We start from the raw sequence: 9,408 nt of genomic DNA, 5'->3' as shown, positions 1-9,408 counted from the left end.
TGTCGTGGCCTCTCCCGTTGCGGAGCATAGGCTCCAGACGCGCAGGCTCAGCGGCCATGGCTCACGGGCCCAGCCGCTCCGCGGCATGTGGGATCCTCCCGGACCGGGGCATGAACCTGTGTCCCCTGCATCGGCAGGCGGACTCTCAACCACTGCGCCACCAGGAAAGCCCTGAAGATTCCTTAGTGATGAATGCCTTTGACTTAAATCTAACCAAAAAGTGCAACATTATTCTTTGTACATTTTTATTATATAGTAATAATGAACAAGCTTAGTTGGAAACAATTAAAATACTTAAGCTGTTGGCAGAAAAATAAAAACATAGAGTCCATCTGGTAAGCAGCAGCTTTGGGAAGTAACCTGAGACGTGGTGTATTTTTCCTTTCTCCTGCGGGGAGCCCTTTAGCTCAGCATTCTGTGACCGTTTAAGGCAGGGTTGCTCTGGGGTCATAGCGAGAAGCTGAATGGCTGGGTCCTAGCATCTTCCGCTTGACTGAAGTGTGGTCAGTTGATGTTCTCCCCAGCAAGGCAGGCGTTCCTGTTTCCCACATCCTTTCCATCAGCTGTTGCATCTAGAAGTGCAGATGCTTTGTTAAGGTATGTTTGTCTCATTGGCAAATTTTTCAAAAATTTGTTTTGGTTTTTATTTCTCTCTGACAGTATTTGGTGGTAGTGGTAACGAAAACGCAAGAGGGCCCGTGTGTGTGTTAAAATCGGGGGAGGAGAAGGGAAGAAGACAGACAGACCAGCAGTCCACTGGAGACTAGGGGGATTGTGTTTTTTTCTTCTGGCAAGATTTGGGGGAGGGTGGGCAGTGTGAACCAAGGTTGACCCTTGGGTTGCCTCAGCTTCTACTCCTGTTACCGGGGAAGAGCTCTCTGTGCTCTGTTCTCTGGGGTTGGCTGAGTGTGGGCCCTCCCGTAATGGTGAAGTGAGCGTCTCCTGCGTGACGGGAGGGCTGCACATGTACCAGCTAGAGAGGGAGTCGGCCCAAATGAAGGTTTGCTTACAGGGGTGGTGGTGGTGTTCCCAGGAGCACCAGCCCAGATGAGCCTGTGAAAGACAAGTTGAGGAGCCATTTGAGGCCAGGTGCCTTTTAGTCAGCAAGGCAATCGTGCTAGGGTTTCTCTTTAGCTAAGAACTCGACTGTTGGGAAAGTTCTGTGAATTTATAAGATGTGACAGCAGAAGAGGCCTGAGGGGGAGGCTTCAGCCGCAGGTGAGGGTCAAGGCTCAGCAGCTTCTGGGACCGCCGAGCCCGGGCTGTCATCTCCCTCTCCTGCTCGGAAGTACTGTTCCTGGAGGGCCCTTCTTAAATCCTCCAGAAATAACCCAAGCCAGAGGCCAGCAGAGCCTTGCCTGTATTTTGTAGAAGGTCATGAGTGCTCTGTCATGCACGCTGGAGGGTGTTTCCTGAAGGAGGGCGCTAGGTCTGATCCCCACCCAGGACATTAAGCACGTCTGTGTGCAACGTATCAATAATAATGTTTATGCCTCGCACACCTAAGACGAATTCACACCCTTCCTAATACGCCCTCTGCACCAGAACTCTGACCTGGGCCACGCACTGACCTTGCCGACTGAGGTTCCGAGTAGCTTCTCATTCACCTCTTCTTACCCCCTCTGTCTGCAGCTGAGCTGCGGGAGGGCGCGGCGCATTGGGAGGTGAGTCTGGCCCGGGGTAGTGCGTCCTCCCCGCCTCCAGCCTAGGCCTGCATGCAGTCCGGGCAGCTGCACCCTCTGGGCCTGGGGAATGAGGGCGCCTTCGGAAGTAATGCTGACTTTCCATCTTTTTCTCCTTCTGTTCCTTTTGACATCTCTCTTTGGGCTAAAGCTCAGAGTGGCTTACTGATTTTGCTAACAGAATTTATCATAACAAAATCGGCAAGTTAAGTATTGGATGTAATTTCAGTTATCAGACTTAATAGCCACCGCACGTGCTGCGCGTATCCTTGAGGATCTGAATTATTTCTGCCATTTTGAGAAGCAGGAATGGGAAGAGATTTGGTTTGGGTTCCAGGGCCCGGAAGCTGTCTCTCTGGAGTTCCCCTTCCAGAATGCCGGCTTCAGGGTTGCCGGTAACCTTTTACTACTTCCTGCATTCATGCAGTGGGCAACCAATAAATGTAGAAACAGAGGTTGGAGACTAATAGAATTGTCTCTTCACCAAGCCTCTCTACATTTCAAGTCCAGAAATGGTTAGCATTTAGATTTAGTTTGGTTACAGAAACAGATGCGTCCGTGTGCGCCACCTCGGCCCAGGCCACAGTTGACGGCAGTCTCGTGTGGCAGGAGCAGTGGGGACCCAGAGCCCCTTCTCGTCTTTCCCGTATTCATTAGGCCCTGTTGGTTGCAAACACGAGACTCAGGCCTCTACAAGGAAAAGAGAGGTCACCGTGTAGAGGTAGAAGGAAAGCGGGAGGCAGCTGGGTCCGCCCGCTCCCCCCGTCTCCACTGGAGCCCCCCTCCTCTGGGCACCTCTCTGCTCCACTGTCTTCTCCATCTCCACGCTCCCCTGGACCCATCCCCCTGGGAGCACCTCTGTCGGCTTAGCACCGTTGCCCGTTGCCCCTGGCCTCAGACCGGCTCAGGAGCTGCTCACCCTTGGGCCAGTGTCCTCTTGAAGTCAGGAGTGGCCACCTCGGCTCAAGCAAGTTGAGCAGGCCCTGGGGGCAGGACAGCTTCTGCTGGAAACAGCGTGGGACTTGGCAGCCAGAGCGGCTGGCTTGGCCCGGGCACCGAGTCTACTCGTGCTGGTGTGAGCGCTCTGTCGGCCCTACAGGTGGTTCCGGTTCCAGCCGGTGCCGAATCCCCCAGTCTCCTACGGGAGCAGCGTGACAGAGTGTAGACAGCGCTGCGATAGAGGTGTGTGTCTGGAGCCACAGAAAGGCATCTCAGCAGTGGGGGCGAGAAGGAGCTGGTCAGGCAGGGCAGGAATGGGCAGAGGCAGGAAGGGCAGGCCTTGCCCTCTGGGGACCGGGCTCTCCCCGCCTGGGCGGCTCCGGGGGCTGCGCCTGCGTTCGCATCCCTGGGGTTTGAGTTTAGACTGAAAATCACCGCCGCTCGGTGCTTGACCTGAGCTCTGTCCGGCGTCTTTCTGCGCCACACGGAGGGCCTCTGCGCGGGTTGTGTGTAGTGCGGGGTGCTGCTCCGAGGACGGCTCTTCGGCTGTTTGTCCCCCTTCAGTGTTTGTACCGAAACCAGGGCACGCAGGCGGGTGTGTGTGGAGCTGTGAAGTTGCCGAAGCGCCGCCTCCTGCCCGGGAGGCTCCCGGGCGTCCGTCCGACCACGGTCTCCTCCTCTGTCTCCTCCACCTGGCGTCCCTCGCGCTTCCCAGAGGTTTCACCGGGGAGCCAGGGCGCAGCGCCGTCCAGCCTCACGCCACATCCCGTCACCGCCGGCTCCGCCCGTGCGGCCCTCCCCGCAGCCGGGGGCCTCCGCTCAGCCGCGTCTCGCCCGGGGCGCCTCCACTCCGCTCACTGACCGCTCCCCAGTCTCCGCTCCAGCCCCCTTGCCTGTCCTGAGCTTCAGGTCCCCCGTCCCCCTGCCCGCCGCCACCCCGAGCCCGCCTCTGCCGGCGCACCCTGTGGGCTTCGGCGTCCACCCGGTCGCCGTCAGCAGAATGTGGGTCTTGGCCTAAATGCCGCCCTCTCCCTTGGCCCGCGTGGGGTGAGTGGCCGCTTCTTGGAGGCTTAACGTCGTGCCTCCCGCCCTCCCCCCGCTTTATCCTGGTGCCCTGCGCTCGTGTGGCCGGTGTCCTCACCTCCCATCTTCTGCCCCTCCCGTCCGTTCTCCTCAGCTACCCGAATCACCTGTAGACTGCTTTTTAAGAGGATGCCCTGGCTCCTCCCCGGAGACTAGATTCTGAATGTTGGGGGTTCAGGTGTCTCTGTGCTTCTTTGACTCCCCTGGATCCTGCTGGACCAGGCCTGAGAACCCAGGTATAAGAGTCACGCCCGCCCCGGTGACACAGCACGGAGGGCCGTCCACAGCCCCGCCCGCCCACCCTCCACTCTCCTGCCTCGTTCCTTCACCGGCAGCTTCTTAGCACTCCCTGACTGTCGGGGAGCTTGCTTGTGTTTCCTCCAAGCCTTTTCTTTTTGGATTTCTTTTCAGAAACCCCGCTGCCCTCCTCCCACTCCTCCGTCTTGCTGCTGCTGCCCGCGTTTCAGTGCAGGCTTCAGAGCGGCCCCAGGCCCCCCGCCCAGCAGAGGTGACTCTTCTCGCCCCGGGCCGTCGTCACACCTGCGCCCTGGCGCTCCTGTCCTGTCTGTGTGAAGTGGCTCTGCGAGTCCGTCTGGAAGACCGTCCCTTCTGCTGGGCAGTGGGTCCCTGGAAGCACCAGTTTCAGCTCTGCGTCCTTGCCCCAGGCCTGTCAGGGCAGAGTGAACGTTGTTTTCTCAATCGGGCCGCCATCTGGCAAGGAGTGTTTCCTTAGGGAAAGAAAGGGAGCAAAGGTTTTTCCCAGGCCCGCTCTCCGAGCCGTCCTCGGGTCACGGTGCCTGTGCTCTGCCCTCAGCGTCCGCACGGCTTGAGCTCCTCCTGGCCCTTTTTAACCTGGGGCAGTAGCTGCAGATCCGCTGGCTGTTGCCAGGAGTGTTTCTGGAAGACTCGAGGTGGTATTTCTTCCCTTACCTCAACAGGTTTGGAGGCGCATAGGGGTTTGCTCTGCTGGGGCTGGAGAGGCTTGTGGTGCCCGTGTCCTAGTCTGGAGAAGGTCCCTTTAGAAGCCGCCCTGGGTGCGTGGATTTCTCCTGGGAGAAGCGTGAGCGCTTCCCCGTGAGGTCAGGCCCGAGACGGGCACCGGCTGGCAGGAAGTGATGCTAGGTTCTCTCAGTTGGCGTTCCCTTTGTTTGGGGGCTGCATTTATACTCACCCACAGCCTCTGCAGGGATCCCTCAGTTCCCACAAGAACCACCTACCTGCAGCATACTTTGTCCTGACTTTACCAGAAGTACAGATAACGCATGAGTCCAAAGGACTCTTGTGTGAGAAAAGCCCCAACTCTGGGGAGGGCCGGATGGCTTTGGGGCTTGGTCACAGCAGCAGCATGGTGGCAGGAAAGAAGGGAGAAAAAATTTTCTTACTCAAATAAAATAATTTATCTACTGTTAGGTCCAGCTGGACAAACTCTAGATGTCCCATGTAGGGCCACTGAGTCGCCATTTGTAAGTAACGGGATTTGGGAGTTGGTGGGGGGGATAGGTAGGGTCCTTGGAGAGAGTCTATTGGAATGATTGATTGACTTTATTTTACTGATTAGGAAATTCCTGTTGGTCCACGATGGAGGAACATAGGTGCCTCCTTGCTCCCTAGAGTCCTTAGGGAGATGCTGGGCCAGGGGTGTTTGTTTCTAACACTTTATTTTGTAGAACAGTTTTAGGTTCATAACATTGAATGAAGTTGAACAGAGAGTACAGATACTTCGCATATGCCCCCGCCCCACGCACACATAGCTTCCTCCATTATCGGCATCCCCGGTCCACAGTAGTACATTCCTTACAATTGATGAGCCTGTATCGACTTATTATCACCCAGAGCCAGTAGTTTACAGTAGGGCTCACTCCTGGTGTTGTACACTGTGTGGGTTTGGCCAGATGTGTGCCTACCATTATATAATAGAATCATACAGAGTCATTTTGCTGCCCTGAAAATCCCCTGTGCTCCACCTACCAGGTGGAGTTCAGTATCTGCTTGGTGTTTCCTGCTACGGAGCCGCTCAGTTGCGTCATGGATACCCAGATCCTTAGAATCTGTCTAGCTCACATTTTGTGAGGCAAGCGGCTGTCTTCTCATAGACCCCCCACCTTCTCAGGAGATGTCGTGAGTCACTCTCTGTCTCTAACGGTCAAAGAATCTTTGGGCCCAGAAAGTTCCTCCGAACCTGTGGTTCTGTCCCAGGACTCAGAAATGATCCACTGTGACTGGTTAGTGTAAGTGTCTACAGCTGATTAGCTTTTTTTCAGAATGTTAATTATGATACAGATACTGGTGTCATAATTGTGACTAGTGTATAGATGTAACATAAAAATTTGTGACAAAAAGAAAGAGATGAAAGCTGGTTGTGATAACAGCTGGTATGTAGCGACTGGGCACGATGGAGAATCTCGTTTTTCCCTCGCGACAGTTCTGGAAAGCGGGGACTGTGTTTTCTCCTGCAGCACAGAGAGGTCACGTGACTTGGGCAAGCTTACACAGCTAGCAAAGAGCGGGTCAGGATTTGAACCCAGGTGTGTCCGATTCCAGAGCCAACACCCTTTACCCCTGGCTGCCACTGTGCTGTGGTGAAGACGGCCTTTTGCTTTAAGACTGAGGTTTTCCTCGTTTTTTCCCTCATTCAGAGTGACCACATCAGGGGTGATGGAGAACATGAAGAAAGTCAAGAAGGTGACCAACGGCTCGGTGGAGCCGCAGGGTGAGTGGGAAGGCAGCGCGTGATGGAGCGGCTCCGAGGCGGCACTGTCAAAGGAAACGGGTTACACATAGTCCTGTTGGTCAGCGAGAGAGGTCGGCCCCTCCCGACGGTGACACCGCAGAGCACGTGGCTGGGAGCAAATTGCCACAGAAGCCGAACTTTTCACTCTTTTCTGGAAGCCGGATCTGTGGCTGGTGATAGGCAGCTAGAATTCTCCTTCAGGTGGGAGTGCTGGGTAGGGGGTGTAAGAGGAGGAGGGTAAAAGGAAGACTTTGTTTTTAATCTCTATTATTTTAAACTGGTAACTCTTCAGGTAGGTGCAGCTGTGACCCGTTGTGTAGCAGCGGAATGTAGGTGGATGGGGCATGGCGGGTGGCGGTGTGTCTGCAGCCATTCAGGGCATGGGAAGGGGCTTTAGGAAACGAGCAGATGTCGAGCGGGGCACGGGGGCTCACAAAGAAGGGGGAGGTGAGCATTGCTGCGTTTTGGGGACAAAAAACGAGTGAGATCAGGTTATTTTAGAAAGCAAAGTCAAAACCCAATTTAGTATTAAGAGCCTGCCCCAGGATTTCTGGCCCTGAATGTCGCCCCAGACCTTCATCCCGGATTCTGAAAGTGACCCGGGACAACAGTCGTCCGAGGGCTGCGGTGTCCGAGTCAAGGCCCTGGTGGTGGCAAATGGTTCTCTTGACTGAAGTGTGTTCTGTGTTACCTAATGGATGGACGGAAGTGTGTTTTTAAGCTGAAGAAGCCGCCTCCTGTAGGATTTCCCTGAACATCTGGTTCCCCCGACGGCCCAGAGCAGCACCGTCTCTGGTGGCCCTCCCTTCTCGCAGCTGCATCTATTTTGTGTGATCAGAATACGGGGAAATGGGAAGGAGGCAGCCCGAGCACCCCCCCACCCCCCCACCCCGACCTCCTGGCCTGCCTCCTGGGTGCTGGATGGTGACGGTGGCTGGTGGTTATTCTCTTACCTCTGGCTTGGAAGGGTCAATCAGAAGTCACAAGATTTAGGGGTGCCGCTCAGTATGCCCGGTTTGGGAACCTGAAGTGTCTTTACTCAGAAAACCGTTATTTTCCCTCTCCTGTACCATTGTCACTTCCTAAATGACCAGTGAGGAAGCAAAAATGTCCTTTTTTTTTTTTTTTTTTTTTTTTTTTTTTTTTTTTTTTTTGGCAAGTGTCCTTTTTATGCACTTTGATGAGCCCTCTGTGCTCTGCCCAGTGCCACCTCCACAGGGGCTCGGTCCTGGCTGAGTGAGGAGGAAGAGCCAGCATCTTCCAAGGCTGCTACTGCCCACCTCTCCGCAGATATTTTAGGGAAGCGTTCGTGTGTCTTCTCATCTTCAGGAGCAGGGAAATATGCCCCAAGTATTCATCTAAGGGCCTTTTTTTGTCTTTTAAGTAATCTTGGAGCTGTGTGACAGGAGAAGGAAGTGGCAGGGAGGACGGGAGTATTTTTCAGACTTTGTTTTCCTGACATGAACACCATCCCAGTGATTAAGAAATGTGTCTCATACTGTGGCCAAGACTCCCTTTGGTGCTTCCCTCCGAGGGATGTGTTTGCTGTTTGTCCTGCAAGCAGATGTTCTCGGCTAGGCCGTAGACCTCTTGGCGAGAACCAAAGGTTTGAGGAAACACACACAGACACACACACACCACGAAAGGGTCTCCACGGAGGTGGCCTCCCTTCAGGTGCTGGGAGCAGGGAAGCGAGTGAATGAAGATGAGGGTGTGCGTGTGGGCTGGCACCGGCCCTTGCTCCGCCCTCCTGCTCTGAGGTCCCCGGGCCCCAGCGGTCACAGTGGGGCACGAGCCAGAGGGCTGGGCTTCTCTGTGCTACCGGGTGGTCTTCAAATCCCACGCGGCACCCCTAGGCTCACAGAATGGCTGAGAGGCCGCAGTTTGACAGTCCTCACCCTTCTGGAACCGGAAGGTACAGATGAGATGAGGTGGTGGATTAGAAATAAAGGCAGGCCGCAGGCTTCCTAACAAACGGGTCGTCTGCCCACATCCTATATTTTAACTGGCAGGAGGTTTAAAGGCAGGCCGCTGATCAAGAGAAATCAAAACCCCAGCCCAAGTTTGGGAAAATAGGTGGTAGTTCAAGTTTTTACAAAATTATTTAAGCTCTTCATCCTGTTCCGCAAACGTTTTTTCTCTTTCTCCATGACTTGACGGCTGTGAGCAGCATTCAGCTCTACTCTTGAGTAAAGATGACTGATTGGGGGCTGAAGCCAAGTTGTCTCCCAGCTGACAGCCTGCTTCCTGCAGCCCGGTTTTCACAGTCCACTTGGGCTCATGGTGATGCAGTGTTTGAACGGTTAAGCCCTCTCAGTATTTCAGGGATGGCAGGAAGGACTGGTGCACGTCATAGACCGACCGGTGGCGTTTATAGCTTCGCCTCGCGCTGCGGCTCCCACTTCTGCCTCCGCGAAATACCCGTGCTTCCTCCGAGAGTCCGCCGCGGACCGGAGGTGCCGCTGGCTGTGGAACGTTAGCGAGTAAAGGATCTGTTTTCCTTTAATAAAGTGTGTGTGTTTGCTAGAAAATTACTTCTTGGACAGCACGAACAATCACTGATCTCTTAATCCTGGCTCTTAACAGTGGCCAAAGACTCCATCAGCCTGTTTCTTGGTCCCGCAATACTTGAACGTTTTAGCAGCAGTGCCTCCACTGAATATGCCTGCTGGCTCTTCTTGTAAAGAGAAGCTTGCTCTAGTGTAAAAGATGGTTTCTCAGATCATAGCCTGAGTCTGTTCAGTTTTCTTTCAAGAGACCACTTTAGAGTAAAATTTCCAGTTTTTTTTTCCCCTGGACATGTCCAGCCAGCCAAGGCGGCACCCAGTCTCTTCATAAGTCCACTCCACGGGGCTGTCGCGGCAAGGCGTCCACTCCCTCATTGTGATCTCGCCACAGGATGCTCTCCTCCCCCCTCCCTCTTCCCCCTCCCTGCCTCCTCCCCCCTCCCCGCTCCCTCCCCCTCCTCCCCCC

General features: G+C 54.8%; 1 protein-coding gene across 1 annotated transcript in view; it reads left to right on the top strand.

The window, feature by feature from the left end:
* The window catches only part of GPR107 (G protein-coupled receptor 107), a 72,060-nt gene extending 64,511 nt beyond the window's left edge, over positions 1 to 7,549 (top strand). Inside the window, exon 18 of the mRNA XM_024126187.2 lies at positions 6,341 to 7,549. Coding sequence (XP_023981955.1) covers positions 6,341 to 6,437 — 97 coding nt within the window. The 3' untranslated portion in view covers positions 6,438 to 7,549. The remainder of the gene's footprint in view (positions 1 to 6,340) is intronic.
* Positions 7,550 to 9,408: the final 1,859 nt, after the last annotated feature.

This window comes from Physeter macrocephalus, chromosome 13 (assembly GCF_002837175.3).
Source record: "Physeter macrocephalus isolate SW-GA chromosome 13, ASM283717v5, whole genome shotgun sequence".
Taxonomy (NCBI): domain Eukaryota; kingdom Metazoa; phylum Chordata; class Mammalia; order Artiodactyla; family Physeteridae; genus Physeter; species Physeter macrocephalus.
The sequence above is the reverse complement of the archived record's forward strand: the minus strand, read 5'-3'. Positions and strand labels throughout refer to the sequence as shown.